Below are 27,646 nucleotides of genomic sequence, written 5' to 3'. Positions count from 1 at the left end.
TGTCTCCTGGGATGTTGTAAAATTAATTATTATTTTTTTAATGCATAAATTGCATTGAATGTGGAGAGGTGCATTTTTATACACAATAGCTTTGCAACTGCGCTACATACAGGGTAGAGCAGACCCTGCCTCTTCTCAGCAGGGGACAGACAGCTTGGAACTCGGCAAGTACTCTATCCAGCTAGAACAAATACAATTTTGCAGTCCATTGATTTCCATTTACAATGCCAAGTTTTATTTGATTTATTTTTTTAATATCCGTGTGCCACAAGCCTTATTTTTTTTTCCACCTTTTTAAATGAAGTACCATTGGCACGTGGTCCTCATTAGCCATTTTGGATAAGTTAAAATAAAGAATCAGAAGACAAACAAAACCTGACCATTTACGACATCTTTAATGATACAGCCCAAAATTTACTTCTATTTGTTTAACTCTAAGACATATGTGAGTGAATGTAGGATTTCTGAGCATACCAAGTGACTACATGCCTTTATGGACTACACAGAGAAGTCCCACACATATACAATAAGGACAGATTAAACATCAGTACTCTAAGTGTAATTTAATGACTTAGGAAATAATGATAAAAAACACACTAAGCAAAGCTGTTTCTGGTAATATAAAGTAAGCATGATACGTAGGGGTAGCAAGGATAATTTCACCTACCAGTGATTAAATATGGGAAAACTTGCATTGCCACAGCTCACGGCTTGCACCGGCTAGCGTGTTTGGGTGGATGGGAGATTGGGCTGTCAGGCTGTCAACTTCCATGAGCCCCAGCTCCTCGGTGAAAGGGAGATGGCCATTTTCCCAACAATGTCTCCAGCTTCTTTCTTTACAGCCAGTCAAGTCCAATGACATCAAATATTAATCTGGCACACAACTTGGGCTGTCCAAATGCATTTTATAACCAACAGCATATCAAATTCTTGGGACCTGATGGCAATCACTCTTTTGTTGTCACACCCTTCAGTCACTTTAACCCAAATTCTCAAAGGAAAGATTGGTGCTTCAGAGGACTGATTACAGCAGAAGTGCTTCAAAACATGAAAGGAGGGAAGGCAGAGCTGCAACTCATCACAAAAGATCCTACCATAAAATCTAGAGAATGAACAAGAAGCCTTAGATGATCTCACAGCAAGAGGCTCTGTTGTTATTTTGTGCAGAGGCAGAATTTCTCTGCAAAGTCAGAATTCGGAGCATCTTGGCTCTGGTATTTGGGCTTGCAGCTCAGAGTTCTTTGTACAAGACTACAGCCAGTAGTCCTACCCTAAATTATTCAAAGGAACCCCGGAAATAAAATATAGGCTAAAGAACTCTTCTGAATAACTTGAACCAAAATCTGAAGCACATTAACTGGAAGATTCAGAGAAACGGCATGAAGGAAATTTCTTTATAGTCTTGGAGGAAAATGTGTGAACTCAATTTAGTAATATACCTGGCACAGCTGAAGAAAGAGGAAGTATCTACACTGTACTGGTACCACCACTGACCTTATCATATGTGGAATCAGGTAAGAACTAGAAGAGGGTGTTAAGTGTTCAGAGGGGTTCTGTCCTGGAGGTGTTTTTTGTTTTTTTTTTTCTTACAGTGTGCTTCTGAATGGGGTGGAGTGGGAGAAAGGATCAGTGTGATTCCTTGCAGAGTCCCCATTAAATGATGCTGAGAGGGATAAGCTACCTCAGCTACGGAAAACTGAGCATTAAGGGTGGTTTCTTGAAGAGACCAGCCAGCATACTTACCAGCCCTCAGAAAGCTGGTAAGAGCTTTTGCATCAGAGTTTGAGCTGTTTATTTTTAAGAACAAACAGTTGACAAATAAAGAAAAAATAGACCCAGGCGTGTGGTTAAGTGAGTGTGACGTTGCACAGAAAGCTACTTCTTTGGCACTGGAGTGCAAAATCCAAATGCAGTGCTAAAGCTTAAAAGTAATTACTGTCTGGAAGGCCGGGTAATCTTGTGTCTGCTCCTGCACACAGGCCATCTTAGCAGCTGATTCCCTTTGAGGACAAGGGGAGAACGGGCACAGGGACAGTGACAAGCTTGAGAAGGACAGCCTCTCTCAAACCTTGGTATCTTCATCACAGAGGTTTGCAGTATAGTAGGCTATGCAGCAGTTGTTCCGCAATGGCGAGCTCTGGTCTAGTGCTGTCAGTCTCACACCCACTGCTCACGAACACCTACATTCCCTTTAAAAATAAAATCGTAACAGCTCTGAATACAAATGTGCGAAAGTTTTACTATTTAAAGGGATCTTCTGTATAAACTATGTCAAATGGAGCCCTTTCTAGAATGGCACCCAAGATGACTCTTTCTGCAGATGCTGATTTCTGCAGATGGGCTACTTTTTAGGTAAAAGCATCTCTGAAAGATGGGAAAGGAATGGAAACGGCACAAGTTTCCAACTGCAAAGTCCAATGGTAACCTGGAATAATTACAGCTTGAGGCCCCAGCAGGAGCAGAGCAGTGTGGACAAACACCACATGCCTCAGCAGCACAGCTCTTCCCACCAGCCCCCATTTTCAAAGAAACATGACTGTGAAATATGCCTCATTATTGAGGTGCAGGGATGAAAATGGTGGAGGCAGATAGCACAGGTAACACACTTGGTCTGCTCTGCCCCTCCAGAGGCTCCAAAGGCCCTCAGCTTTTCTGCTCTTTGGTTTGTATTAGCTAATTTTGTTTAGTGCATGCCCAGCCTCCTGAAGACGTTTGATGCCTTCCACTTAGGAATCACTGTTTTTCAGTAGCACAGGTTGCCAAGGGAGGCTGTAGAGTCTCCTTCCTTCAAGTTACTCAAAAGCCACTTGGATGTAGCACTTGGACACAGGACAGCCTGCTGTTTGAGCAGAGGTTGGACCAGAAGTTGCTTCCCACCTCAGCCAGGCTGTGATTCTGTACTTAAGGGGGAAAACTGGGTATTTGAAGAATGAATGCCTCCACACCTGAAATCCCCTTTGCCAGGTAAGCTGACAGTGCAAATGAAATATTCGCAAAGTCACAAGGCATTAAATATTTCTGCTCTGACTTGCACCAGTTCCCAGCTATTGTCAGCAGACCATTAGCTGCTTGCATCCTGGCTCCAGTGAGGTCATAGAATTCAAATTGATTTCAGTGGCAATAAAAATTAGTCTCCCAGACAGTGGTCAGGAGGAAGGAATTGGAGGGTAGCTTGCTGTCACTTAACTGTACAAGTTTAAGTTAAAGTCACTCATTTTGGGGGGCATAATGAAATTCTGCGTGTGAATGTGTACACAGCAGAGAGGTGTGGCGTTTATGCCACTAAGAGATCCAGTATTAATATCTTCTCTAAGTGATTTCCAAACTTCCTTGCAAACACAGATGACTGTTTTAGGACTGAGGGACATGGCTGCATATGGCTCATGGTGTCTCATCTATCTCACACCGTTTAGTGCTGATATTCTGTTTGTTTAATTACTCAACCAGAAAGAAGTACTAAATGGTGTTTCATAATTCTTTATTGCAATATATGCCTTCCAGTAATTACCTCGCTCATTCTCTGAGAGTGTAAAGAAACCCTCCCCCCATATCTCCTACATGTAAGACAACACGCCCCTTTAGAAGTGGATTTTGTTCATTATTCTTTTTTCTTCTTTCCAGTTGCACTTAGACCGATCTCGAGAAGAATGTGCAAATCTCTGTGGATGTCCTTCCATGCACATTTGCATTTTTCTCTTGCTTTTACAGAAATACACACGGACTATATTGTTTTGAATTCCTATTCGGTTTTTATTTCTCTGTAATTTCCAGTTGTGACCACTTTCAGAATTCATTATTTTCAGGCGCCTTCCATCCCGCACACATATGAAATGAGATACATTTTTTTCCATTCTGGACCTAAATTATAAATTAATCAATAATCTAATTTTTTTTCTCTGAGGCTGCATGAGAAAATCTGCAATTCAGTCATGTCTGCTCTCCGGTGGTAATACAACTCTTAGATTTGTTATAATCACTAGCAGTAAATACAGTATTCATTTTAAGAGAATAATCCAATTGGCCTGTATTTCCTGATCTTTCTTTCTCATTCCTTTGTTATGATATGCATTCTGCCTCTTAATTGTTTCCATGTGAAATGGCTTCAATCTGAGCAGTTGCAATGAATAATGACCATTTCAAAATGTCAGCTTTTCGGTTACAGCAGATAACCACGGTCTGGTTCCTCTCTGCATGCAGTAGCACTCTTTAAGGACAAGTAATGTCTTCTGCAGTCTTGTTAAGTGAAAAACAGTAAAGAACAAACATCACAGGCAAAAGGCAGCTTAGTAAATGTCATTTCTGCCCTTTGCCAGTAATCTTGATCCCATTTTTTATTTCTACACAGCTGCAATATTTTCCTTTTCTTTCAGTATAGCTAAATAGTGTTAGGAACTAACTTAGCATCCCTTACATGGATTGTGTTAAAATGTCCTTTGATAAATAACTATGGTGTTCCTTTCATGTTTTCAGTTCTGAGGCTGCTTTACTGAAAGCCCCTTCATTGCTGCAGAAAGCTCTGCTGGTTTTGCTGCATTTCCCCTGCTTGGTGCAGGGCTGGATGCTCTGAACAGTGAGGTGTGAAGAAGCATCCTGGAAGGGAAGGAAGCTAAATATATTCTGCTTCAAGATTTCTTCCATTCCTCTTTCCACCCCCAGATCCCAGAGACAACAATGGCTTATGCAGGGTTTTATATATGCAGCAAATGCTGGGAGGAGGAAAATTCCCACAGATTAAGAGCTGTAGCCCAATACCACCACCTCCACCAGCCTGAAACGGTGCTGGGGTGGGTTTTGAGGGAGTGCTCTCTCATCATTGCTTTCACAGAGAGGTCCTACACAACTGCGTTTAGGAAAGGATCCCTTGCTGCTGGGAGATCCTCCCCTACTGCTTTGATACAGGCACCTAGATGAACTAGGGAGGGGATGAGGTTTCCTCTTGACTCCCTGTGCTTAGTGCTTTCTTTAGCTAGAAGGGACTTCCCTACCTGAGGATTATTTTCCCTCAAACAAACTTCATACTCTTCTCTATAAGCAACCTGTAAACTACCTGTAAACTTACAAGAGCTGAGTGTTGTGCACAGTCACTGGGAGGCCAGGGGCCTGAATACATGCTCTCAATCTTCCATGAGAGCACTGCCTTATTAGTGCTCAAGGAGCACAACTCCATATCAACACAAAAGAGCAAACAAGAGTTTCCTCTCATTTGCCCCATGGTTTTATGTTTATATAATTCTCCTAATTTCATTTGCAGAAGAACAGAAACAGATCCATAGTCTCTTGGTGGAGATGATTTTGCAGGGCTGTGATCCAAGCCAGAAGGCTGAGCAGGAGTCCACTTTCCATGCACAAACTACCACCGCAGAAATGATGTGCAAAATGGCTCTTTCTCACTCAAGGTTTTTAAGGATATTTGCAGACCTTGTACACAGTGGGATGGAGGCAGAAGTGACTGGGCAGCCCTCTGTTCTCTCCAAGTGGAAGCAGCCTAGCAGGCTGTTTTTATCTCCAGGTACACAAAAGGAAATTAAACAATTAGAACGGATAGCTTAGATCTTCAGAGGGGAAGAAATCACTATTGGTTTGACAGGTCTGTAAGTGAATTACTTATTTATGTAGCTCAATAGATTTAATATTAATCACAGATGAAAGACGCAAGTTAAACATGCTTTGCAAACATGCATGTTGACTTCTTATTTACCCGTGAGTGGCTCAGGCTAGCATTGCTGCCGGTACAGCCACAGATAGGGAAGGCCAGATAGCTGAAACGTGGAACAAGTGAAAGCAAACCAAGTTCTTTTAGAAGTTTCAATTGAATGCACTTTTGGAGCTGCTGTAAAAGATAAAACAAAAGAAGGAGCTAAAAACTATGGCTGGGATTCACTTTCTGCAAGCAATTGTACACCTGAGCTTTGGACAGCCCAGAGAAGCTGTGGATGCCCCATCCCTGGAGGTGTCAAGACCAGGTTGGATGGGGCCCTGGGCAGCCCGAGCTGGTGGGGAGCAGCCCTGTCCACGGCAGGGGGTTAGAACTGGATAAGGTTTAAGATCCCTTCCAACCCAAGCCATTCTATGACTTGCACTAGTCCGGGGACGCTAGCCAAGTGAAACAAGTTGACCTCCCAACCCTGTGGGGTTTCCTATTCCTGTCCACATCCACAGCTGTCATAGGTAAAAGCAGGCAGCAAGGGCTGTGGTTGTAAACAGCACCTTTTCATTCTGTGCCTAATAGTTCGCCTTGGTGCAACTTAACAAGTCTGCAGTCTCTCATGTTGAGAGGAGTCAACTGAATTTTTAAAGCATTGTACACACAATGGACATCAGGTGGAAAAATGCTCTTGGAATCCACTGTCCCATGACTAGAACAGAGAAAAAGAAAAAAGCTCTAGTTAAAGTAAATCAGAAGATAAGAGCTTTGGAGCAAATTTTAGGCATAGTAAAGTCTCTCAGGAATATGTGTATACAGTCTTCAACTTAAAGAACGTAGATTTTTTTTTTCTTTCTGCTTTATGTCTTTATGTTTTTTCAGGCCTAGTCAATATTGTCAGCTAGGCAGCCAGAGGGTCTCTCCTAAACAATCTGAAAGATTGTAAAACCATGCAAATACATACATAAATATATATACTGGGGAAAAAAAAAAAAAAAAAAAAAAAAAAACCAAACTGCTGTGGTTTCTGGATTAGAAATGCTGCATTTGGAACTAGAACTAAATGCTTATTTACATGAGAGAGCATGCTAGTTTTCATCTACTGAGAAAACAATGTGCATTAAACCCTATACAACTTACAGTCCACTGAATAAAACAGACTTTATTGGAAAGAAGGATCTGTGATGTAATGAACTACTTCTGTATTAAGCAAAATAACTCATTTTGAAGCTTACTGAAAGAGTAGCCATTTTGGTAATGATTTCTTTTTGTTGATTTTAAAACTCTTCCAGGACTTTTCCTGAAGGACATGCCGAACTAATATCCCAAGCAAGAGTGCAGGTGAAGGATCACCATGCCCTACAGAGAAGTGACAACACAACCACGGGTGGCAGGACCCCTCCCTTGGTCTTTGTGCCCCTCAGTGGTGGATGAAGGCTCCAGTGAGATGTCTGCAGCCTACAGAGGCCATGAGCCCAGAGCCCCTGCCTGTTGGCTCACCAAGCAAAGGCAACAGAGTCAAAATAGCGGAAGGCCTGTGCACGATGGGGCCACGATACTGGCCTGGGTGAGCAGCTAGCACTAATTTGAGCAGCCCAAAGGTCATGACTATTTATGCAGATAAAAGGTCAGTGGCGAGCTGGCAGGTGACAGTGGGCTATCTTGGTACGCGCTCCACCCTGGGCACTGATGTCTGCATCTGGTTCACAGTTAGTCTTTCCACGTGGACTTTCAGGCCAGGCTCTAGCTGAAATAAAACACAATGGGGAAAGAAAAAAGCAAGTTGATGCTGTTGGGAGCCAGCAGCAGTTTTTGTGGCTTGGGCTCATCTGTAGCTAAATCAAGCCTTTGAACCATTATTTATAAAAGACAGCCAAATTTTGAACCATTTGCTCATTGTTTAGACAGCTCTTACATGAACAAACTCCTGTGAAAGCATGCATGATGACAGATAAAGGAATAACTGAATCAGGTGCTGGAGATATGCCTTGTTGAGAGCAGCATGTCCGTCCAGGAGCTCCAGCAGCAATGAGCATCTGCATGGCAGTTACCTGGGGAGAAGTCACCTCAGAAGGGCAGGACCTTACAGCATAGCATGAATTGCCAGAGCAGGTTCAGGTTAGGTGAAACAACGTCTAGGTGGGAAAAAAAGGGAAGCAGATATACCATGTTTAGTCCAGTCAGATTCTATGCTATATTTGAAACTTTCATAGTCAATAAGTACAGTGCCGCATCCTTTGTTCTCATTAGAAAGCAAAAATGTTTTCAACCTTTGGTTCCAGGAGTTGTCTGTCTGCCTATACCAATTTTAAACAAAATCATTTAATGTTCTCCTGTAATTTGGTCCAATATAGCCTGGTCTCCAAGACGAAATATGCAAAATATTTTGTGACATTTCATTCCCCAAACAAAAGGTAATGGGAAAACATCATTATATTGATTTGTTTTTCATTGAATAGGTATTTGGCAGCATGCCCTAATTAAGGTTGTAGCAATAATTTTATTATAAGCACTGTTTTGCCTCCCTTGGTAATTTTTTAATAGGAGTTGGCTATTATTCTGTTATTTTCATTTGCTAATAAAGAAAAAAATGTTACAATGAAAGCCTCCTATGTAGAAAGCAACCAAAGCTAGCTGTCATCAGATTTGGAAAAGCATTTCTTTTTTTCTGTTTTCCCATCGGAATGGACAACCACTAAATTCTTCCCTGACTGCTGTCTTCCTAGGCCTGCCCCAATACCCGGGGAAGTTTAAGCAGTGACTTGAGCACCACCTGCTCGGATGTGTTTTGTCAAGGCCGATATCTCCATTATACCCTTTCTTCACTTCATATTAGGCAGACTTAGCTATAGGCAAACTGAAATGAATCTGCAGCAGTGGCATAGTCTGATTGGTGAAGCAGACTAATTTGTACGTGTTTTCCCACTGAAGATGGCAAAATTCCAGCCACTGAATGTTCACAGGTATTTTGCCCATTGTGTTCATCAAGCCAAAGAGTCTCCACAGGAGACGAAGATCTGACCCGATGTCTGCAGATATGCTGCACACAACCCAAGTGTGATGGCATACTGGGTGGCCATGCAGGACTTCCCTTCGATGAAGCCTTCTGGCCTCCCTGTGGAAATGCAGGAGACTCCTACAGACTTTCCCTCAGATGTCTTTGAAGGAAATTAAAATAAGTCTTTGAAGAAACTGGAGAAATCGGAATGCACCCAGCCATTTTCTGGATTTAATGCTACCTCTTGTTACTGTCTTCAGTCTCTGAAAAACAGAACTGTCCAGTATATAATAACTGTTTGATTACTAATTAGCACATTTCTGTTATCTTGGAGCAAACACATTTTTTATGCTTTCCTTCCTATTGAGTATTTCAGAAAACAAAACAGAAAAAGCAAAATCTAATTCATAATTGAGTGTTATGGGCCATCAATTCTTGTATCTCAAGAACATAGGCTGGAAAGGGGAGCGTCTACTGCTCCTGCCCAGGCTACCCTCCCACATTCTGCATCTCCAAGGAGAGACTGCTCCAGAAGTGTAAAGTGTAATGAAGACCCACAGCTATGTTTCCTTCATAGGAGTCTAAAAGATACTGTAGGCTTATGGGCAATGTTTCGTCAGAAGGCCTCATAAAATTGAAGCAGCTGTTTGGTTAATTGTTTGTTTTTAAAGAAAGAGGAGAGGAGAGGAGAGGAGAGGGAGGAGAGGAGAGGAGAGGAGAGGAGAGGAGAGGAGAGGAGAGGAGAGGAGAGGAGAGGAGAGGAGAGGAGAGGAGGGAGAGGAGAGGAGAGGAGAGGAGAGAGAGGAGAGAAGAGAAGAGAAGAGAGAGGAGAGAGAGGAGAGAGAGGAGAAGAGAAAAGAAGAGAAGAGAAGAGAAGAGAGAAGAGAAGAGAAGAGGAGAGAAGAGAAGAGAAGAGAAGAGAAGAGAAGAAGAGAAGAGAAGAGAAGGAAGAGAAGAAGAGAAGGAAGAGAAGAGAAGGAGAGAAGGAAGAGAAGGAAGGAGAAGAGAAGAGAAGAAAGTCCCACGAGCTCTCTACTCTTACTCCTAGCCTATAGCCTATAACTAGATCTCACATCGTCCTCCTCCCTTCCTCAGTTTTGTGTGAGTGCACCCACCTACATTTTTGGACTCCCCTGTCTTGAGTTCTTTTGGTGGTTGTTTACAGTCCAGTTAAAGTTTCTAGAAAAGCTCTTGGTCATCTAAATAAGCTTTACAAAATCCAGCCTCTAGTTGGGGAGCCATGTAATCCCAGCAGAGGAGCTCTGTATCTGCTAACCACAGAATTGAATAGCTTTCTGAGGGGCTCTGATGATTCATCACTGCTAGAGCTGCTTTGCTGTCTGTACCCAAGTCGCTTAAACACTAATTTGGATATATCTGTATTACCTTCATTATTGAGAAAACTATTCAACATAATATTCTGAATGCATTTCAAGTACTGCCTTATCTTTGGGACTCAGAGCATCCAGAGATTAAAGACAGGTGTCGGGAGGCATCCCCTGCCCTGTTTCCCTATAGTATATTTATATTAGAGGCGGTGTCATCCATTTAACATGGTCAGCAGACCAGTGTTTTTTCCTAACAGCTGCTACCATCCAGGTGAGGTGCAGTTAGCTGGATGAGCAGTCACATAGTTCCTGCAAATTCTCTGCACTCGGGGTTATTCGATCAATATTTGCTGTCAGGGTGCCAGGAAGATGAACTTCTCATTCAGCACCTTGAAATTTTGGACACAGCACAGAAGTTTTTTCTTGCTGAAGGCTGAATCGGCCTTCCATGTACATCTGGACAGCTAAATAATTGGTTTGCTCCTCAGTTTCATCCCCGCGGCACTGGCTCTGTGATTTAAAGTTGGGACTGGAGCTGAAGCCCTCTCTTAGGGTGGCAGGTTCTCTGTTACAGACAAAGCTGAAACGAAATTAGAACCACTACACAAAATGAGCCATAAGTTATTTTCCTTCTATATGCAGCAGATAGTTAAATGCTAAGCTTAAGTACGCATTTTAAGTGAAGAACCTTTTCCTTCTTACTTGAGAAGTTCACTTACAAAATTTGCAATTAATTTCTAATTAGGTTGTTCAACTTATTAGTATGATCTACATAGAAATGACATAGCAAAACTTGAGGAGACAGGCCTGGCATTTTATACCACTGCACAGTGCTCTGTATACATCAACCCACAGTCCATTAAAGCAGTGTTAGAACTAGGGAATAAATCAAATTTACACAATATTAAATATACCACATAAAGTAGCTATGTGCATTGCTGGCATATGCAGCTCACCTAACCTCCTACCTCAAACTGCTTTCCAAATTTGTTGCTCCAGTCCTGGAACCAGGCTTACATAAGGCTATATTTCTACATGAAAAAAAAGAAACGACGACAACAAAAAAACCCACAACCCAAAGCACACAAACATTGACAAATCTACTAAATTACATACCAGGAAGAGAAACTATCACATTAACAAGTCCCAGTCACCAGGCTGTTGTGACAGGGCAATGACAGGCAGCTCCCGGGGCTGCTCCGTCAGCACCCAGCCCACTGCTGCATTGCCAGCCTCCCACAGCACGGACCCACGGGCTGCCAGCCCGGCTGCTGCATAGCAGCTCTCAGCAGCTTGGCTGCGAGCAAAGGCACCTGCTCCAGGAGATGGGAAGCTGCAGCTTCACCTGTCTGCGGTGGCTGCATGGGAAAGGAGTGATCTCTCCTCTGTGCCCCTCCTGGCATCGCGGTGTTCACTTTAATACCCGGCAATGCCACACTATCTGTTGGCGAGATTCCCTGCGAGTGTAATCACGAGTTAACTTCACTGCTGATCTCTGCAACAGATGGAGTCGAGGTGGGGGTGGTGATGAAACCCACAGGAAATGGGTGCTGCTGAGGGAAATGCAGATGGAAAGCAGGAGACACAGGAGAACATGGAAAGGGGAGAGGAATAGAGGAGAGAACCAGAGGGCACGGGAAACATACGGCAGAAAGAGGATTATCTTCATGACTTCCTCAGCCTTTAAAGGAAACTGAATGGTATGAATAATTTAATACAGTACAGATACCCAGTAGTTTAAAAGGACACATACAGAAAAAAAACGCTACAGTGGCTGGGTTCCAAGGGACTTGTGTTCAAGTCCCGACTGCACCGCAGACCCTCAGGCTGTAATTACAGAGCCTACATTTTGCTTAAGCCCTGGGCCCTGTGTTTCCCATAGCCTCAGTGCTCCCAAGAGGCCAGCAGCAGATGCCAGGAGTAGGACAGGGGCAGGACGCGGTGCCTCAGACAGCACTGCCACGGCCCTCTGGGCAAGCCCCTGAGGCCAATGCATGGAAATGTCCATACACCTCATTTCAGGTGGTTCTTTGAACTAGAGGTGTAACCCGCCTGTGAGGGCAGTGTGTGACGTCTTGTCTCACTGAGATGCTGTGTATATCACCGTGTAAAGGGCCGTCAGGTGGCTCATGTGGAGCACACGAGCATCGCTGTGGCTCCAGTGCCACGATGTCAAAGCCACGTGCCAGCACAGGGCTCAATCTGCATGGCACGGCACCGTGCAGACGGGGCTACTGCCTTCCTAGGATCTCCACAGAGGCCATGTCACTCCTAGGTGGTGTACCAGAGTGACGTGGGAAGAAGTGCTGCATTGCTCCTCGCTCATCCGCATGGAGCAGGTGAGGGCTCACTGCTCCGCACCGCAGAGGTGTGGGGAAGCGCACGTGGCAGTGGTTGTGACGCTCAATGCTTTCTCTGGAAACTTTTCTTCATCTAAAAGTATGTAACACATTTTTACAACGTTGCCAGGGTTTGAAAGGACAGCAGTTTCAGTGTGCTTGATTTTTGGATGATGAATGCATTAGGTTGAAAAGAGACCTAAAAAGCTAATGTAGCACAACTTTGGGTTTCAAGGCTGGAAGCTGAATTTATATCATGTTTTTTGTGTTCTCAGTAACAATGCAGGCAGGGAGCGGAAGGCGAGAGGCCCTGAGCTCATAGAAGGTCTGTGCACTCTTGGGAACAAGGCCTTGTGCTGATGTTCCCCTTCAGTCCCAAATTCAGCAGGCACCAGCTCCATGAGGAGAGCAAGCCAAGGAATTTCTGTTAAGGATTGGAGAGAAGAACTCAGAGCTTTTGCTGAGGGCCCACAACACCCACCACGTTCCCACTGCCCTGAGCCAGAGGGGCTGCGAGAGCAGGGCTGGGTGAGGCATCCTTCCCTGCACTGAGCGGAGCCGCTGTCCCGTGTGGGACGGTGATGGGTAGATAGGCTTGTTGGTGAGCGCTGTGCCAGCGCCAACCCAACCATCTTTGCAACAGATGCAGGATGGAAGCAGACCACTTTTATTGAATGGTGAAGGAAGATCTGTTTTCTAACTTGGGTCAGAACACCCACACTCGGGCTCCAGGTTTCACAGCATGTTCCCGGCCCTGAAGCTGTGATTCTCAGACACTGGGCAGCCTTGCTCATACTGCAAAATCAGAAGCTATCTGTCGCCTTACGCTATCACAGCCGTATGAAAACGCATCTGTAAGGTGGACAACCCGGCCGCCTTCACCCAATGCGTGTCGGCGGGGTGTCAGCTCGAGCGGCCGCCCTGCAGCCCTCGGGGAACCGTGACGCCCAGCACCGCCGCCAGCGGCAGCCGCCTCCGATGGGCCCGCGGCCCGGTCCGGCCGCCCGCCGCAGCGTTACCCGGCACGCCCTGCCGCAGAGCCGTGCGGTGCTGGGCCGGGCCGGGCCGCGGTAGAGCAGGCGGCGGAGCAGGCGGCAGCGCAGCCCGGCCTAGGGCCGTCCCCGCCGCACCGGGCCAGGCCTCGCGCACTGCGGGCGGGCGGGGGGAGGGGGCCGCGTCCAGCCCAGACTGTGCATGTCCCAGTGACGCATTGCAGGTACGAATCCACCAATCGCCGCTCTCCTCTCGCTGTCCCTGCTACGGCGAGGCGTTTTTTTCTAGAATCCTCCTCCGCTCGGACAAATAGTCCCGCGGGCCGCCTCTCCGGCGCCCACCGCCGGCGTTCGGCGAGCGTCCGACCCTCCTCGCTTCTTCCTCCGCCTCCCAGCGCCGCGTCCTGGGGGTCTGGGGGCAGAAACGGGACGAGGCGGGGGCGCGGGAGGGCCCGGCGGGCAGAGCGCGGGGAGCCGGGACTCGTTTCGCAGCGCCGTTCCCTGACAGGGACAGGGGTGGGGGGAGGGAGCGGCGCGGAGCGATCCGCGCGGGCTGTGAGGCGGTTTATGAGGCACGGCTGGCGGCCGGGCAGGGCTCAGTGTGAGGCGAGCCGTCGAGCGGGCAGGTCGCTGGTGCGCCCCGTGCAGCCGTTAGCTCCCACCGCACCCCGCAGCCGGGACGAGACACCATGGTGAGTCCGCGGGGTCGCGCCGGGGCCGTGCGGGCGGAGGGCCGGGTGACGGGGGCGCCTGCGGGGTGAGGGAGGGAGATGGGGGGCTGCGGGGCGAGGCGCCGTGCGAGCGGCGGGGTGGGGTGAGGTAAGGTGAGGGTGTCGCTGGCTGCGGGCAGAGCGTGGCGGGGCGGGCGGGCGGGCGGGCAGAGGCGGAGGGTCCCGCTCGGAGGCGACCCGCGCGTAGGAGGAAGTGGCGTCGGGCGAGTCCCGCTCGGGTCCCTTTCCCGCCCTGGGGCGTTGGTGCGGATTCAAAATTCAAACTGCCCTGAGCTCGGGCGCCATGTCGGGTGGGGGGGGGGAAGAGGGGGCGGCGGATAACGGTTCTTTCGGGGAGGAAAGCGCGGGAGCGGCGGGGTGGGGGGGGGATCTTGCCACGGCGGCACCCGCGCCGCTCAGCCTCTCGCTTCCTGCCCCTGCGAAGCGCGGCCGGAGGAGTGCGGTTGGCTGGAGGGCGCTGCGCCTGGCACGGCGCGCTGCGCAGCCCGCAGCCCCTGGGCAGCACCGGCAGCGCGGCGGGGAGCGGCTGGCTTGCTCGCTCCTTCCCGCCGGCCCCGCGGTGGGGCCGAGGCCGCGGTACCGCCCCGCTGCTGTTCTGTGTGAGCTGGTTTTTTTGTTTGTTTGTTTTTTTGGTGAGCGGTTCTGGTTTCCCGTTTTGGTCATTGCGGTGGACGGTACTGCGTTGTCTTGGTCAAGCGCAGTGTAGTTTTTTTTTTTAGCGGTGCGTTTGCTTAGGATTCTAATCGATTCTGCTGAGTTAAAACAGATTGGGATTGGAGAATCGTGAAGGAGACGGGTTCGGTTATTGTATTAAAACGAGCAGATGCTGAAACATACAGAAAATAATTGTGTCGCAAAGCCACCATCGATGGCTGCTCAGAGCGACCTGTGCACTAAGAGAAGGTGCAGTGCGATGGGATTGACTGCTTTCATTCATTGCCACCGCTATGGACTGCTGCTGTGTAACACGAAAGATGGGCACTTAAAGCTTTTTTCAGCCGCTTTAATTAAAGAAGTTAAATGAACTGAAGCTCGGTTTTTGTGCCTTTCCTTTAATTGTGAGCATAATCGGCAGGCTGTCTGTAAAGAGCAGTAATTCCAGGCTGGCTGGCCGTGGCCATCGGTACAGAACCAAAAATGGAGTATCTTCCAGTGAGGGCTGTGTGTGTGGAAATGGGTGTGTCCAGGAGGCGCGGTCATGGCTCTTGGCAGCCCCTGCGGGCTGAGCCTCAGGGCTCTCGGGCCAGTGCTGCATTTGTTGGGGGAAGTAAAGCACTTTGTGCCCGGTGTAAGCCGACCTGCTGCAGGTGTCACTTTAGCCCGTGTGTGCTTGCGATTGTCGTACTTCAGTTAATTGTGGCAGAACAGAGCTGTTTGTTCTGCTCTGGCACGTGTGAGGTTATAGCAGACTGCCAGGTTTTGAAGGGAGCTGCCTTATCTCTTCTGTGATTTGCCTCTAGCTCCGTGTCAGGCAGTGTTAGTGAGACGTGGATCTGTTGAGGGATATTTAGGAGGGTTGCTGCATAGCAGCCCTGGCTGTAATGAAACACTACCTCCAGAGGCTGCGTTTGCTGCATATTGCAGCTCCCTCTTCTCTAGGCAGCTTGGATACGTTGTCAGGCCCCTGACATAATGGGGGAGGGGAGGTACTGCAGTAAAAATGCTGCAGTGTAGATGAGAGAAGATAGTACCCAAGCTGCAAAGGCTTTCCAGCCTTTGCAGAGGAGGCTTTCAGATGGATGTTGGCTCTAAGTAAGAAACATGTTGAGCTAAAGTGAGGAGCACTAGGTGGTCATAATGTGACTGTTATTGGAGTCAGGTTGTGTTACTGAAGGTGCACATACTGGCCACTGATGTGATGTGGGAGTACCTATCTGCAGTTTGGCACGAAAGCCCCAAAGGCCCTCCATCAGAAATGCAGCGGCCTGTACCTCGGAGCAGGGGTCTGGGGTTGGGGCTGAGGGCCGCTGCTGCCTCCATGCTGCCCAGTGGGTGGCTGCCCTGCTGGCTCCGCCTCTGGCTGCTGTTGCGCAGTGCTCCCTGCAGTGCCCGGCACTGCGGAGTGCAGATGGTGTTTGTTCAGCCCTGCCCCACCTCCTCGCTTATCTTTCAGCTGCCCTGTACCTATGGCTTCTAGTAAGCACCGTGCTCTTCACAAAGGCCATGCCTATTGAAGGTAGTGACAGAGCTCATCTAAATTCATGGCTACTGGCTATAGGAAGTTCTAAGTCTCTGCAAGAGTTCAGGAACACTTAGCAGCTTAAACACTGCTTAATGTCATGTCTTTACATAAAACGGTTTATATAAAACAGTAGGTGACTCAACTTGGTAACTCCGAAGTACCGACCTAAATAAAGTAGGTTCTTGCTACTTACATTTGATGTACAGCTTTCTGGGGTTAAAAATATCGTGTAGAAATGTAGCACATAACTCTCTTCACTTGAGTGATAAAAATGTAAATACTATACAGAGGTAGGTGTCTGTGTTAATGGTATGCTCCTGCTGAGCAGAAATCTGTTAGGCATCTGTTAAGTGTCCAGCAGGGTGCTTACATTTTCTCAAAGCCTGATGTGGAATTGATGACTTCCTCACTTGTCTTGATACCACTTTTGAGAAGCTCATTAAAGAAATACTGCCTACAGCTGCTGAAATGGGAGCAAGTAGAGGGTATAGCTACGAATGCTCCTCACCTGATCTTTTAGAAATTGCTTGTGGTTGTGATCTTGATTTCTGGAGTAGATGAGTCAGAGGCTGTATGGGAAACAGCTTATCGTTGCCCTCATCTTGGGCTATTTTATTTTGGGCTATTCCCGTGCACATATTTCTTATAAGCGGTTTAGCTGTTAGTATGAGCTCAGTCCAGTCGTGGAGATGTAATGTACATCAAAATTAGCAAAAATGGGCAAGTGATAAGTAACTATCTCAGTACTACACTAGCAGAATGCTAATGTGTTGGGCAACCTTTGTAGGCAGACACAATTGAATACAATGCTATTAATATTGCAGAGATCGTAGAAAGGTTGTTGATGAAACGATCACAGTGGGAATGAACTGAAATAGTGTTGAAGTGATGCCGTGAGGTGTCTTGGTATTTTGAAGTCTTGGCTATTAAGTGTTTTATGAGGTAAGGAGCTCAAAAGAGATTCCTTGATGAAATGGATTGCCTTGTTAATGTCACTCTAATGGAGCTGTTGTGAACTTGTTTGAAGAACCAGCTGACTGGGAAATCTAGGAAAGACATTTCTGCTGTTATTAAGCACCTTTGTATTCTATCAAGAGCGAAGCTTAGTTGGGTTTGTCCTTGAAGACTGTAAGGGTTTTTTTTTATTGTCAAATCCAATTGGTCTTAAACTGGTCCCAGATAACAGAATGTATGAAGTGGTGCTTACCTAACTACTGATGCCAAACCTGTAAGCCTTTGTAGTTCTGGGCCTTTGCCTGGTGATTCTGTAAGCTGCCTTGCGTTACTGCTGTCTGTAAATAAGTTTGAAAGAAGTCTAGGCAACTAAAATGCGAGTACATGGAAACTACCTGATTGGGTAGAAGCTGTTAGTACTAATTATGTGGACTCTTTTGTTATCTTGCCTTGGACCTGAGGTTCTGTTAGTGGAGGGTGTACTTAATTCTAGAGAAGAACATATTTTTTTCTAGTTACAGGATTATAATTACTTCTGAGAAGAGACAAGAACCTACCTTAAATTTGGGATGTAGTGAGATACTGTTGCAAGATATAAAGTGTCTAGTGGAAGCACTGATAGCCTGGTGTGTTAACGAGCCCCTTCAACTGATCTGGGGGGACCTGCAGGCCTTGGGTTTCCTAGTGAAGCTTGGGTAATTGTGCATGGAAATCCATTCTTGGTGTATCAGATATTTACGGGGTCAGGAAATGACAATCTGCCAGTTCTTAGCAGGCTATCTTGATGACTTCTGAGCTGCGTTAGTTGGAATTATTTCCAAATGATGAAGGCAAATCTGAGAAGTTATCTGACTCAAAGGCTACTACAGATATGTATTTTTGCATTGAAATTTTTCAGCAACTGTAATGATGTTCTCTTCTGTTGCAGGCTGATCAACTGACAGAAGAGCAGATTGCAGGTGAGGTTTCCATATGCTGTGCTGATACTCCTACTTGACCTGGCACATCTCTTAATCCAGTGACAGTCCATGTTATGCAAGTTACCGAGCTTTCTTAAATACTGAGGAGATACTGGTGGATGCTGTTACTTATTGCCTAAACCTTAAAGGCTTATATTCTGTAAAACACCAACGAATAAGATGAATTTGAAGCTTTGTCTGCTAAAACAGTTGTAAATAGTTCTGTAGGCACTGGAACTATTTATTGAAGTTGTGAAGATTATTTAAGTGCAAACAAGTGTGTGTGGGTTGTGGGGGAGGACGGGGGGGAAGTCTGTGGTAAAGACTTGGAATCTGAAGCCTTCTGCTAGCAGAAGGCAAAACTAATTTACTTGGTAGTCTCCTGTTGTCAGTGAAGGTGTTTCAGACTAGCAGTTCAGATAGTAGCAGACTGCTTTCACGATAACTGTTGATCTTCCATATTTGGAACTGCATTATGTACTTGGACTGTTCTGAAGGTCTGGTACATGCTCTGAAATGCTTAAGCAGAGATATAACTCCCAAGTGTTAGTACTGGCCCCCTGAGACTGGTCTCATTCTTGTGCACCCTGCACAAACTAGCATCTGTCACTGCTTTCTGAAGATTGATTTCAGCTTAAGTAACTGTAACCTGAAGTCATATCGATGCATTGGTAATGCAGAACTCAGCCTTGCTGCAGGTGCTTTCCAATTTGGGTTTTCTGTTCTAACAAGTGTGTAGCTGTAATACTGGGATGTCTGCGTGCCTCGCTGTCAGATGAAATGATGTTAGGGTATGTTTGGATTCAGCTGATGAAGCGTGGTACCAACTCAGGCATTCAACCTCTGAGAGGCTTTGGTATTTAGCTGTGGTGTGGTTCTTGAAGGCACTATTAAACAGAAGTGAGGTAGCTTGTTTTTACTTTGGCTGCTAAATTTTAAGAGTAAGAATATTCTGGTGGCTTTTAGACTTGAGAAGCTTCCTCTAACTCATAAGAGACTATTATGGTTTTGTGGAAAGCTCTTAGTCTATTTATGTGTTGTCATGGTGCTGTCTTGTAAGCACACGTCAGATCTAGTTCAGCTACATACTTCTTTGAGTTGCCTCGTATCTTAAAGGGGTTTGGGAGCAGGCTTTATCAATTGTTGCTGCTGCTGCTTTGATAATGGCTCATTGTTTCAGTTCTTAACTGTTGAAGCTTTATTAGTTGATCTGGCTGATTATGGAGTATAAACAGGAAGCTTATTCTTAACACTACCTCAGGATTAGTGATGATAGTGTAGTAGTTCCTGGAGCCAAAAGTGGGTATTAATAAGTGTGTCATGCTAGAATAGAGTTTTCATCTGCATGGGAAGAATAATGGCCTGTCACTTTGAGTTCAGCTGTGGTATTTCATGAAGTAAATGTCTACAAGTAAAGCCATTGCCCTCTGCAAAAACAAAGCTACTGCTCGTCTATAAAGCACCTAGCTTGAATGTTCAGGAACAGTGTGTCCTGCTTAGCCTTGCTATGAAGGTCAGTGCTTTGCATGTGGAACCTGTTAAAGGTACAGTTCAAGTGATTGAGAAGGGTTGCTATTATGTGATAGTCTTGAACCCTCACTAATGCATTTCAGTTTGGGAAGTTATTTAGCTTTGGATTTGAATATGAGCTTAAGGAAACAGTAGTAAAGGTAGAGACAGCCTTCCCTTTGTTGAGTAGAATTTTTAAGTAGTAACATGCAGTTCTCATAGATTTAAAAAGACTTTCTGAAATACAGTTTTTCGCCAGAGTGCAATTAAAGATTGCATATATTCTTTCTGCTCTGTGAAAACGCTGGAAATTCCTGCCTTGATGTAAGGCTGGAGTTTTTTTGTTACGAGCTGAGGCGAAAAACCTGTTGGGCCTATTTGTTGTATGAATGACATGACTTCATGAGTTGGGGATGTACAGAACGTGAACAGTGGCTGTAGCTTTGTTCAGAACTGAATTTGCCAGGCCAGATGGATTTCCTTTTGGTTAAGCATTGCGTTAAGCAAGGTAAATAGGCCAGAACTCTTTGATGTGGATGGCTAAGAAAACTTAAAGATACTTCTTGTCCCAAGGCAACCGGTGTATTGAGCGGAACTTCCTTCACCAGACCTCAGAGGTCTCTAAATAGACTCTCAGAACAAGTAGGCCTATGTATGGTGTTTTGCTGTGCTTTGTTCTTAGTGTGCTGTAGTGTTCTGGGGATCTGACCACAGTGGCTATTTAAAATTCATTTCATAGTTGAAATACAAACTTTTGGTGGGTCATAGAACAATTCCCATTCACCTGTGAAAGTTTGGAAATAGCTGTCTAAACTGTTCAAAAGTGACAGTAGCAATTAACTGAAGGAAGGTGATGTTATGCTGAGGCTGAGCAGAATGGTGGTTATAACTTCAGCCTACAGTGTCTCTGAATAAAAAAGAAAAAGATGAAGTTGTCTTCTAGTTATCTCAAGTACTCAGGATATACTACTGACTTGTAGAAAGCAAGTATTTGGACTTGCAAGAATTGCTGCAGTGCTGTGTAGTCTGCTTTGTGTTGGATTACAGTGGCAGTCTGTTCTGACTTTGTCTATGGCTGTGGCTAACAGCTGGCGGTTTTGAGCAACACTTCAGTACCTGATGCTTGTTGGAGACTGTCTTGATGTTCTTGAATGATGGCAGCCTATGGTCATTGCTGCTGGGCTTGACCAAAAAGCCCTTTCTTCCTTCATGTAGAATCTGATCCTAGCAAACTCATTTGTCTCTAAGCATCTGGAACCTAGCCCTGAAGACTGCTTGCAAGTTATTGTAGGTACAGGTTGTAGCTTCTTGTTTGGGTAGGCTTCTAAGCTCATATTTTTACAATCACAGTGCGGAGAGAACTGTTCCATCTGCTCCTGTGGTAGCCTTGCTCTAAATCTTGTGTGCTGAACAGCAAGAGCTGGCTTTTGGAGCTGAAGATGTGGAAGAGTTGCTTTTTTTATTTTTTGAATGGAACTTGGCTGTGGTTTTGGTATGAGAGCTGCATCCATGAACTACAAAAAGCATTTTTTAGTTTCATTTCCAACACTTGCCAGTTTGTACCTCATACCTGGCGTTTCAGAGTAAGAAATGGGTGAAGGCTTTATGCTGTCCTTGATTAATTCAGATCTGGGAAGTCTGCTATCTGGAAAGGAGGTTACTTGGAAATGTTGGAGGGGGGGAGGGAGAGGAATTGTAACTCGTGGAAGTATTTCTTTAATGCTCTTTAGCTAACTTGTTCCCCAAAGGCATGATCTTGAGTGGCCTTGAGTGCTGCAAAAGGATCTGAATGGCATCAGGGAATAAATCAGTTTTTCGTGCTTAACTGTAATTTTTCTGTGAACGGCTGCAGTCCAGTGAAATAGTTTAAGGTCTGTAGCTGAAGACAAACAGATGGCATGGATTAAAACCAACTCCATTTTTGGACTAGACAATTAAGCATGTTATGCTTGTATTAATATTGCTGGCGACAGTACAGCTATTGTAGGGGCCTGAGAGGTAGCACTGAAAAACAGCCAGTCTTGCAGCTGCTTTTAACTAGTTCTTAAGAGGGCTGTTTCAGGATATAGTAGGGCTGAAGCAGTTTTCCAAGCAACTTTGCAGAAATTGGTGTGACTGCAGTGACCTTTCCCCTTGAACAAGCTGCTGTGAATAGTCATAGACTGAAAAGCTGCAGTACTACAGTGGGGTTCCTTCTTAGCAAGGTATGGCCAAATGTGGGAACCATGGTGCTGGACTGTGGCTTCAAGTAGTTGTTCAGAGTTGTGTGTCCAGCAGAAGTGAGTTGCAGTGAAGCTTTCTACATTGAGTCTTAATTATACCCTGCCCATTGAATGATCTCTTATTAGTAATAGAAGTGCTATTAAGCTATAGCATTTGCATTTTGAGTACTACCTTCAAGCTTTTTCTTAATGTAATTCCCACTACTTTTTCATAAGAGAAATAATTCTTGCCAAGGATGTGTTATTCTAATTGGTAGCTAAAAGGAATAGCTCTGTATCAGGGATTCTTCAAGGTGATTTGTAGCAAACATCCAACTGGTTCTGAAATGGATGACCTTCCATTTCCTTCAAGCCAAAATGTGCTGATTAGTCTGGTAGGAACATCAGCATCAGGACATCAGCTCTGATGTTACAATTCCAGCAGGCTGAGCTCTACACTCAACCTTAAAGAATATGAAGTCAAGTTTAATAATTCGCTCCAAAAAAAAGCAGTAGTTCTGAAATGGTTAAATAAAGCTCTCTTGGAAAACTGGAAGTACTAACTCCTTTTTGTTGTTGTACAGAATTCAAAGAAGCTTTTTCACTATTTGACAAGGATGGTGATGGTACTATAACTACGAAGGAGTTGGGGACTGTGATGAGATCACTTGGTCAGAACCCCACAGAAGCAGAATTACAGGATATGATCAATGAAGTAGATGCTGATGGTAAGATCTTAATAACAAGTAACTGTTTACTAAAGTATTGAGAAACAGTTTTTCTAACAGAGTGATTATCTTGCAGGCAATGGCACAATTGACTTCCCAGAGTTTCTGACAATGATGGCAAGAAAAATGAAAGATACAGATAGCGAAGAAGAAATTAGAGAAGCGTTCCGTGTGTTTGACAAGGTACTGAGATGTTTGCCTCAACAAATCCTTCTGCTGCAAGAGCTCAGACTTCTGATAAGATTCCTTAGCAAACTAGGGCACTTGCAGTCCTACCATCTAGAACTCAGAGGTTAATTAGTTGTGCTGAAGTTGAGTTACACTATGGCACTGTACCTGAAAGCCAGATGAGTCACTGTGGGTGACAGTAATGATCTGCTGTATTGTTTTGCCTGCTGTGTTACCTAAGTACTTGTTGGCTGGCAGGGAAATTAAATAAATATATTTTGAATCTTCCACTTTAAGTTGCTATCTACTGTTAATCAGCTTCTTAAATGAAACGTAATTTTAATCAGAAAACACAAGTATTGTGCAAAGCGGGAAAGAAAAAAGCAGCCTTGAATCCATATGCACTAGTATTTTGATATTCCATCCTAGCTGGGATGTGGGATATGTAAAAGTGGCCTGTGGAGGCCTTGTGGTTTTATGTTGGATTGTCACAAAGTGGGAATGTGAGAAACTGCTGAGAAATAGACAACTGACCCAAATGGCCCATGATTGAGGTTTTATCACCATCAGTGATGGTAATGCCTCAGGACAGTACAGTAGGCTGTGTTGGTTAAGCTCTTTCTGAAAGACCTCTTTAAGACCGTGCACTCACAGAATTATAGAGTGGCTTGGACTGGAAGAGACCTTAAGGATCACACCTACCTCCACCTACCCTCTGAGATCCCAGGCAGTACATAAGATATTCATGTGGCTCTTTATGGCCTCATGCAAATGTTAGTGGTTAAAACTGTGTTAACTTTCAATGCTGATCTTAAGAATCTTATCTCTGAGTTGCTAGGCCTTAGGGAAACTGGAATAAACGTGTCTTTTTTTCCTCTCCCAGGATGGTAACGGTTACATTAGTGCTGCAGAACTTCGTCATGTGATGACAAATCTTGGGGAAAAGCTAACAGATGAAGAAGTTGATGAAATGATTAGGGAAGCAGACATTGATGGTGATGGTCAAGTAAACTATGAAGGTAAGGAGCTGTTAACAGATTGTGATGTACTTTCCATGCAGGTGCACTTTCCAGTTGCTGGTAACGGCAGAATTTAAATAGGACAGCACTCACAAGGGAGGTCCTCAGCAGTTTCAATGTCTCTTCAAGCTAACATCTTTCTAGTACATACATGGGTTCAAGTGGGTTACTGCTATTTTGTTCCTAAGGCAGCTGTGAACTATGCAGTGTATAAAAAAAAAAAACCCACACAACTATCTAATGCTAATAGCCATTAGTATAAGAAAGCTAGTCAAGCTATTCACATACTGTTCTGTTTATTAACAAGTGTTGATCTGAAACCACATCAGGAAAGTGAATGTTTTGACCTCCGGCAGGTCACTTTCCTTAATATTTCAAAAATTAAGAGGAAAAGCCTGTAAAATACCCATGAATTTTACAATCTTTAGAAAACCTTTAAAATAAACTTTAAGGCAAATCAGCTGCAGTGTTAACTTTCTACTTCTCTTTTGTGATATTGAAACTTAAATAAACTCATGCAAGCAAAAGGAGTTCTTTTTTTCTCTTCTGAGGAGCACGCAAGCTGTCTAAGCTTGCTTTCATTCTAGCTTTCAAAGCATATTAGAAGTACAAGCTAGGGTATTTCCAGTTTTTCTCATCCAGGGTACTGTTCCCAAGGTATAGGTGTGCCTTCTCCTTAAAACTTTATTATTGTGCCTGACACTAAACAGTCTGTGGGTTCAGTAAGGTAAGCAAACAGCATACTTTGTGGTAACTAATTTCCTTTATGCTGTGAGTAAGCAGTGGTTTGGTTGCTTTAAGCTGGTCAGGCAAAGTAGTAGGATGTAAGCTATTCTGCTGTGAAGTCCAAGCCAGTGTTTTAGTACCTGTTTTGTGTACGTAGCTGACTGTAACTTCAGCAGAATTGGCTCCTCTCTTAGCATGTAAAGGGTGACTGTAGATTGACAGGAGATGACTCTGAACAGCCTTACTTGGAAGTCTGGTCACCTGTTTAGTGGTAGACTGACAGTTTTGACGAAAGTAGAGGCCATTAGCTGTTAATTTCTTTTTTTTTTTTGAAGGAGGTTCCTAGGCATGACTGGTAGAAAAGGGAAATGTCTTTATTTAATGTTACTGGAAATGACATTTTGAAATGTAATTGGCCACTAGTGAGGCAAGTCACTTGCCAGATGTTGCAACTCATGTTCTTCTCTAAATAACTTCTGACCTCTTTCCTTTTGCAGAGTTTGTACAAATGATGACAGCGAAGTGAAGACGTTGTACAGAATGTGTTAAATTTCTTGTACAAAATTGTTTATTTGCCTTTTCTCTGTTTGTAACTTATCTGTAAAAGGTTTTTCCCTTACTGTCAAAAGAATATGCATGTATAGTAATTAGAAGGCCATTCCTCCATGTTTTTCTCCTTTATCTTACTGTCATTGTTCTGATTTTTGGAAAATTGATCTAAGTAACAAATGTTGCATGTGGCTTACTCTGGATATTTAAGCCCTTCTGCACATCTAATGTTAGATGGAGTTGGTTAAATGAGGGAACATCTGGGTTGTTTAAAAATAGCTTTCTCTAGAAGACTTAGGTATGACTAGTGTAACAAGTTACATAAAGTAAGTTAGGTTTTACCATGCATTAGCAGTTCCTTATTTAAAGCAAGATGCTGACTCTAGTTTTCCAGTGCATAAGAGTTTATTCTGCTTCTGCTAATTGAGATTAAAGATTCCTACAGTTGACTGCAGGATAAAACCATGTGAATAGCATATGTGGCTAATGCACTGTAGGGAGTATTCTGACTTACTTCATAGTAACTTGTTTGTGGCCATACCTGTAACATGTTGTTGAAATGTGGAGTCTTAACATTGTGGACGATTGACAGTCAACAATATGAATCTTAAAAGTTGCACTAATGCAAAACGGGTGTATTATCCAGGTACTCGTACACAATTTTTTTTGTACTGCTGGTCCTGTACCAGAAAACATTTTCTCCTCTTGTTACTATGCTTTTTAAACTTTGTTTAGCCACTTATTTTCAAAAAAAAAAAAAAATCTGCTTATGGCACGATTTGCCTCAAATCCATTCCAAGTTGTATATTTGTTTTCCAATAAAAAATTACAATTTACCCATACTGTTTCAATGTATCCTTGAATTATTTACAGGATTTGTTCAATACAGTTGCTGCTCTGTGTTTCAGTATGTAGCAGTTTGATTTGCTTATGCGATGGATTGGCTGTCTTAAGAGCTTGGAAGGTGAAATCTTAGACCGTAAACTCTGGCCCTTTATTAGTATTGTTGACTTGAAGAAGCTTTCTTACTAGTAGTTTAAAATGTATTTTACAGTCTTGTGTGGAGCTTGGTGCTTCAATATACTTACCATAGTGACTGGCTATGCCCACTATCTGTAGACATTGTGAACTGGATGTTGACCTAGTTCAATAGTTGACCTAAAATTAAAATTCCTTGTTCAGACAACTAAACCTGTTTGCTTTCTTTTAATTATTTTTTGGAGTTTATTCCCTATCAGCTGCTACTTTGGGGTAACATAGTCTCACACCTGGGCTTTTCTGAAACTGTCATGTCTGAGTCTGTTGCTTTTCAGGATGTGGTCAACTCAAAGTACGTAAGGAAAACCTTCTCTTACTGATCTGCTAGTAAGCATGATTGTGCTTGTACCCCTTTTTTGTTGACAATTAAAATGTTCTAACACGGAAAACAAACCTCTTTTTGACCAAGGGCAAATCCAAGACCTCAGAGGCATGGCAGAGGCTACTTGTGTTGCTTTGCCTCTGTACCCTAGATGAATATTGGCTGACTTTCATATATGCTGTGGGGTTGTCTCAGTTGGGGATTCTGGCACCCGATTACCCCCATTCGTTCCAGCAGAGCAGTTACCTCACGTTTTTAAAGACCTCAAATAAAATGATTCTTGCAGAATTAAGACAGCTGGTATACCTAATTGCACAAATAATTGATAAATATTCATGGCCACTAATCTCCAAAAGCACAACTTCCAAAGGACTACATGTACCTCCATTTTGGGGGCTTATCAAAAGTGTTTAAATTGCATCCATCAGAGTGCCTTAAGTTGTTTGTGCCTCGACAATTGGATTCACAAAGTTCATGGAGGCCGAATATGAGGAATTGGAAAGGCCATTTACCCAGCATTCATCCTGTGGCTTAGCATCTGGATATAAGATGTTGGTTTCTAACTGGTATGGAATGATTATTTGAGATTCTGAATTGTAGAACTACTAGAAGTGTCACTTCTAAGGTAAGGAATGTAAGCAAGGGTCTGACTGGAAGCCCTGTTTGCCAATCCAGTGTCTTTCAGCAGCCTGGAAGTTGTCTTAAGCCACAGTCTTCTATTACATCTCAGCATGCGTTTGAATGTGTCTAACTTGGAGTAAAGAGAGAGAAGGGGCCTCACTTTTCTGAGAGACTGCCTTAGCCAACATGGTTGCCATTCATACAATGAATGGGTGAAGGCTATGAATGAGTGGGTTGAGAAGATGGCTTGAACACTGTCTCAGCTGCTCACTATTCAGCATTCTGTAAGTAATGAAAGAGCAGGCTTGATTCTAATGTAAATGTTCATGTTACTGATACATAAAAGAAGTTTCTAAGTCAAATACCAAAGTCTTGTTTTTAAAATGGAAGTTGTAGATCTTTCTGGTCCTTTCCGCAGAATGGGAGGAGCATGTCTTTGGAAGTAAAGATGGTAAGTAAGAAAACTAATGGCAATTAGTATAAATTATCTGAGCAGGAGAACACTTCCATATGTTGTACAGAGTTTCTGCATGTTCAAAATTTAACTGAAACTTCTGGGCTAGTGATTCCTGACCTTCTTAGAACAGGGTTTTGGGTGAGGTGACTTCCATGTCCATCGCAATCTAAATGGCTCTGGA

At 44.2% G+C, this 27,646-nt stretch overlaps 2 protein-coding genes across 10 annotated transcripts in view; both read left to right on the top strand.

The window, feature by feature from the left end:
* The window catches only part of LOC109365935 (uncharacterized), a 47,610-nt gene extending 38,276 nt beyond the window's left edge, over positions 1 to 9,334 (top strand). For 4 of the 9 annotated variants that reach the window (XR_014882031.1, XR_014882032.1, XR_014882033.1 and 1 more), the window contains one exon: positions 843 to 8,248. Coding sequence is in view for 2 of the 9 variants with exons in the window: in XM_085219396.1 (XP_085075522.1) it covers positions 5,252 to 5,509; positions 6,937 to 6,965 (287 nt within the window). In the remaining 7 variants the exon portion in view is untranslated. Of the gene's footprint in view, positions 1 to 842; positions 8,249 to 8,370 lie in introns of those variants that run through there. The other 5 variants (XR_014882036.1, XM_085219397.1, XR_014882034.1 and 2 more) reach the window with 4 other exon arrangements.
* Positions 9,335 to 13,153: 3,819 nt separating this feature from the next.
* On the top strand, positions 13,154 to 25,863 carry CALM2 (calmodulin 2; the record flags this gene model as incomplete). Its single annotated transcript, XM_085217767.1, has 6 exons — positions 13,154 to 13,525; positions 18,097 to 18,127; positions 22,422 to 22,565; positions 22,642 to 22,748; positions 23,617 to 23,752; positions 24,976 to 25,863. Coding segments are annotated over 6 exons (819 nt in total), but the record flags the coding sequence as incomplete, so codon positions are not given.
* Positions 25,864 to 27,646: the final 1,783 nt, after the last annotated feature.

The sequence above is a fragment of the Meleagris gallopavo genome, chromosome 2, assembly GCF_905368555.1.
Source record: "Meleagris gallopavo chromosome 2, MGAL_WU_HG_1.1, whole genome shotgun sequence".
Lineage (NCBI taxonomy): Eukaryota > Metazoa > Chordata > Aves > Galliformes > Phasianidae > Meleagris > Meleagris gallopavo.
The sequence above is the reverse complement of the archived record's forward strand: the minus strand, read 5'-3'. Positions and strand labels throughout refer to the sequence as shown.